General features: G+C 39.0%; 1 protein-coding gene across 1 annotated transcript; it reads left to right on the forward strand.

Annotated features, from left to right (window-relative positions):
• Positions 1-1,333: 1,333 nt before the first annotated feature.
• Positions 1,334-4,840, forward strand: LOC309697788 (uncharacterized protein). The gene is made up of 4 exons (XM_082519923.1): positions 1,334-1,419; positions 2,382-3,438; positions 3,584-3,900; positions 4,109-4,840. Exons 2-4 carry the CDS (start codon positions 2,801-2,803, stop codon positions 4,462-4,464), a joined length of 1,311 nt encoding a protein of 436 aa, XP_082376049.1. The 5' UTR covers positions 1,334-1,419; positions 2,382-2,800; the 3' UTR covers positions 4,465-4,840.
• The last annotated feature ends 477 nt before the right edge of the window (positions 4,841-5,317 follow it).

Raw genomic sequence — 5,317 nt, forward strand, 5'->3', positions numbered from 1 at the left:
CTTTGTAGGTACTGCAAAGCCACTACTAGTATATTATTTAAAAATGAAAGCCACCACCTTAATTTTAAGGAACTGCCAAATCTAATAACTGAAACTTATGAAAGATTAAACCCAGATTGTAGAGCTTTCATTTATAAAGAGATGCAAATCCAGTCACTTTATTGGCTTAATCATTCTCATAAATGCAATATGAGAGTTGTTTCTTATTAGAACACTGAGAAATCAAGATGTTTAGGACTATGATTATCCAGATGATTGCAAAGATTCAGTAGGGAACTGGGACTCCCTGTAGACTGGCAAAAAGCTAATAAGTAGTATTAGATGCAGTCGCATGCACACGAAAGTTTACATCCTTACAGCTATAACTTCCACAGAAATTAAGAGGGTAAGTAGCAAACAGGCACTGGTAGTTCAAATACTGTATACTTGACAAGCTGATCGTCAATAAGCATGAACACCACTCTAAAAGCAGTGATTTGGGGAGGTTATGAGGTTTGGAGCATTACGGTGTGTTTTAAAACAATGCCAGACATTAACAATAACCTCAGAGAAACAATTGTTGTTCCACACCAGTCTGTGGATGGTCATCAGGCCATTCCAAATGATTTGAAGGCCATTATTCTACGGTGAGAAAGATTATTTACAATTGGAAAAACATTCAAAACAATAAGTTGCCAATATTCCCAGGAGGGGACATTCCTGCAAATTCACTGCAAGGTCAGACCCTGCAATGCTCAAAGAAAACAGAAAACAGACTACATCTCAGACTCTACTGGCTTCAGTTAGGATGTTAGAGTGCAATCAGAAAACAACTGAACAAGTCTGGCAATGTAATGCACACAGGGGTGGAAGTAACGAATTACAAATACTCACGTTACTGTAATTAAGTACATTTTTTGGGTACTTGTACTTTTACGAGTAATTTTTCAAGTGTGTAATTTTACTCATACTTGAGTACAACTTACACCATGTAATCTACTTCGCTACTTATAAAATCAAAAGTCACTACTGAGTACGCCCACAATTTGAATTAATATTCAAACCTTTCGTCTGCATTTTTGCAGCCAATAAGGCCGTGCAATCGCAACCGCGCCAATTTAAGACGTAAGCAAAGAATAAACTCCGCTGCAGCAGCAGGCACAGGTGTCTGGAGGTGCTAAATGGTGGAGTATAAACTACTTTATAGACGAAAGATTTGGAGACAAAGAAGCCAAAATGGAGACAGAGGACAACACTGTCAACCATGAAAACGACGTAGAAAAGACGGAGGACGCGTGCCCGTGGCCATACCTGGAGGAATTTTTCGTGTACAGAGGAAGAAAAAGAGACAGCGTCCAGATGCAGTGCAAACTTTGTTTGACCTCTACAGTCATTTCAGCTTACAAGACTTCAGCATCTAATCTAAAAAAACACATTGAGGTAAGAGGTTTTACAACTATACGTGTATGATATTGCTTTCTTATTTTTCATGTGTGTTAAGGTTACTAGTTTGGCTAAGATATTGTCACCGCCATTGGTTAGCCTGATATTAAAATAAGACGGAGCTAGCTAATGTGCGTGTGTGCATGCATAACTGAGCTACAATTCGTAGGAATGTTTTAGCTTATTATTTGGATAACCACCGTCATTACAATAAATTAAACTTGTAGTCATTTAAAACTCACAGGCCTACAATCAGCTGGCCTATTTAAAAAAACAAACAAACAAAAAAACAAACAAACTTGAACACAGTGCTGAGCTGCATCTCAAATTAATCTTCCAGCTCTCAGCTGACATGTACCAGAGCCCGATTGATGGATCAGTTGATCAGTATCATTGGCCTGATATAGGTCTATCATAGTGACATGGCTCTTAATCAGTAGGGTTATATGTTTCCCAATATGATATCTTTTTTTAAAGAACATAATGTGGATTGGTTTTATTTGTTAGCTGTATGGGCAGCATTTTTGTGTATGTGATCCCTTTTCTTAAATTAGATTTGCTAGATACACATATTTTGCTCTCTTAGTATTTTTAGGACCTGACTAATACTGAAAACTTTAGGGTGATACTGATAAAAAGGAGTTAAAAATTTAGATACTGATACATTGGTCGATACTCTTTTTACAGATAGTATACATATTACAGAACTTAGAATGTATACAGAAATTCATGTTTTTTGCAATGATCGTTCAAAATTGGTTTACACTTGTGAATAAATACAGCAATATATCTGCAAAATTTGACCAATTCACCACTCTTTTATACTATGCTCAACAATCAAAGATTAGCTCAAGTCTAGTTGAATAATGTTTTAAAAATGTGTTTTCTTTTAGTGTTAATCACAGTGATGTTATGAAGTAATGTATGAACCTGACGTATGATAATATTTATCTCTACAGAGGAAACATCCATCGAAGACTGAGCAGTACAATATCACTGTGGCATCAACATCTCGACAGCGAAAGACCACAGCCACACCAAACAAGCTCTCAGCAAATACACAAGCCAAGTTACCAGACCTGATGTTGAGAGCTGCAAACAAACATGTTCCACAAGCAACTGTTGACAAGCTTGTCATCAATTTCATATGTGAGGGTCTACAGCCATTTGCAGTGGTAGAACAGCCATCTTTCAAAGAATTGGTTACCACATTACAACCTCAAGCCAAAGTCATCTCCAGACCCACTGTCCGTGCCAGAATCTGTGAAGCTGCTGATCACATGAAGATGACTTTGGTTGCAGCATTGGATAAAGTCAAATTTGTTGCTACCACTACTGATTGTTGGTCAGCTCATCAGAAAAGTTACCTTGGAGTCACATGCCATTGGAGGAAGAGTCCCTGGAAAGAAGATCTGCAGCACTAGCATGCAAAAGATTGAGAGGGTCTCACACATTTGACATGCTTGCTGGTGCGCTTGATGATATCCATTGCCAATACAAGATTAGAGGCAAAGTTGTAAGAACCACAACTGATAGTGGATCCAACTTTGTCAAGGCCTTCCACATGTTTGGGGCACAAAATGATGCAGATGAAGCTGAAGATGAAGCAGACCCAGAAACTATTGACCTGACTGACCATAGGGACTACCATGAGGCAAGTGCAATTCTTGATGAAGACTCTGGTTTGGAGTATCAACTTCCGCCTCATCAGCGATGTGCATGTCACCTGCTAAACCTTGTGGCAACAACTGATGCTGCCCTAGCAGAGAGCATGAATGAAACCTACAAGAGGCTCTCCCGTGCAACCTTTGCAAAATGCCAGGCCATTTGGAACAAAACTGGCCGATCTCATTTGGCTAATGAAGTGGTAGAGGACAAGTGTGAGCTACAGATCATTCGTCCCAATGCAACACGATGGAATTCAACCTACCTTGCCATTGAAAGGATAATACGCATCATTGATGAGAAGGGGGAAGATGCCATCAGGAGCATTTGTGAGGAGTTCAAGGTGAAAATGTGAGTAAAATTGGACACCTACCAATATGGTTTCAAATTTTGTGAATTTTCCTTAATGGATGGTTAAAAACGTGAGCAGACTCTTAATATTAAATCAGAAGATCCCTATTATAGTCATGGTGGGTTTTGTTGTTGTGTCTTACAGGTTGAGTCCTGCAGAAGTTGCATTCCTAAGGGAGTACTGTACCACCATGAAGCCACTGGTGAAAGCTTCAAACATCCTTCAGTCTGAGTCCACTTCCTTTATGGGATGGCTCCTGCCAGTAATCCAACAACTACTGTCCAAACTTAGCAGGCTGGAGACATCAAGCAAGACATGCGTGCCACTCATCAGAGCCCTGCAAAATGGCCTTCAAAAGCGTTTTGGAGCGATGATGGAGGATCCAGAGTTGGCTGCAGCTGCAGTCCTCTTACCCAAGTTCAAGACTTCCTGGACTGACAGAGCAGATGTAACAGAGGCTGGTAAGGATTCATGTGATCCCATTTTTGTGTATTTTTACATTTGAACACATGCTTAAGTGAGTATTTCACCTAATACATTGTAAGTTATTGATGGTCTGTCCTGAATACTAAACAATCCTTTTTGAGAATTTGCCGATTTTAAATTTGTGTTCAGGAATAATCACTGAAATTTAAATAACAAAATTGTGTTATCTACTTGCAATTACAGCCTTGACATACATCAAACAACATCTTGAAACGACAGAGCATGAGAGTGAGGATCAGCAAAGAGAGTCATCTGATGAAGATGAATTCTTCTCCAGACCAATCTCCAGAAGGCTGCAAAGTGCAGTTGAGCTTGATGGTTATCTTGCTTGTGCCACAGACACCATGGAGCTGCTACACTCCTTCTCAGCCATCAAAAACCTCTCTCTTAAACTAAACACAGCTCTGCCTGCTTCTGCTGCGTGTGAACGACTTTTTAGCTGTGCTGGTCTACTCTTCACTGCCAAACGAAGTCGGATTGCCTCTGTTAATTTAGAAAACCAGCTCTTGCTGAAACTGAACAAAAGGTTCAGAAAGTAAAGTGTGAAAGAAATGCTAAGACTTTAAGACACTTACCTGCCTGTTGTTCAGTGTATGGGGAAAAGTTTAAATGGTTCTACGCATGTTCAGAAACATTTTTGTCATTGTTTTAACAAACAAAATTCCTCCTTTTATATCTACATTTATTTACAAAACAAGTTACCTTTCTATACCTTGTTCATCTGAAAAATGTGCTTTGAACATAAATATTTATACTGGTGAATCGAGTTGAATGCCTGCTATTGACAACAGAATAAAACATCAGTCTGTTAAAAAGTAATTAATACTCTGAGTAGTTTTTGAGAACAGTACTTTGTACTTTTACTCAAGTATTTTTTTAACACCAGTACTTTTACTTGTAATTGAGTACAATTTAACCAGTGTAACAGTACTTGCACTTGAGTACAAATTTTGAGTACTCTTTCCACCTCTGAATGCACATTGGCAAAATCCAAACACCGCATATCAGCACAAACAACTTATACTAGCTGTAGAATGTGTGTCTGACAGATAAATAAAATGCCAGCAAAGAAAAAAAATCAAGTCGATGCAATGGTCCAGTCAAAGTCCAGATCTCAACATGACTGACATCCTATGGCAAGACCTTAGAAAAGCTGTGAATGCTTACAAATATCCAGCAATCTGTTTTCTTCTGTTTACCGAATTCAGCACAGTAGTTGAGCTAGAGCTTTTTCCCAACTGTCATAGGGCAAGAGGCAGGGTAGACCCAAGTACATGTGGCCAATCTATCACAAACACATAGCACCAGGCAACCATTCACACTCTCATTCACCAATTAATCTAACCCTGTGCATGTCTTTAAAATGTGGGAGGAAGCTGGAGTACCTGGACA

This window comes from Aulonocara stuartgranti (genome assembly GCF_965226115.1).
Source record: "Aulonocara stuartgranti genome assembly, chromosome: 20".
NCBI classification, from domain to species: Eukaryota; Metazoa; Chordata; class Actinopteri; order Cichliformes; family Cichlidae; genus Aulonocara; species Aulonocara stuartgranti.

Excerpts from the sequence above, each read along its gene's own strand:
- LOC309697788 (XM_082519923.1), top strand. The coding sequence starts at position 2,801 with ATGCCATTGGAGGAAGAGTCCCTGGAAAGAAGATCTGCAGCACTAGCA. Across the intron at positions 3,439-3,583 it reads GAGGAGTTCAAGGTGAAAAT|GTTGAGTCCTGCAGAAGTTG; the intron begins GTGAGTAAAATT and ends TGTGTCTTACAG. Across the intron at positions 3,901-4,108 it reads AGCAGATGTAACAGAGGCTG|CCTTGACATACATCAAACAA; the intron begins GTAAGGATTCAT and ends TTGCAATTACAG.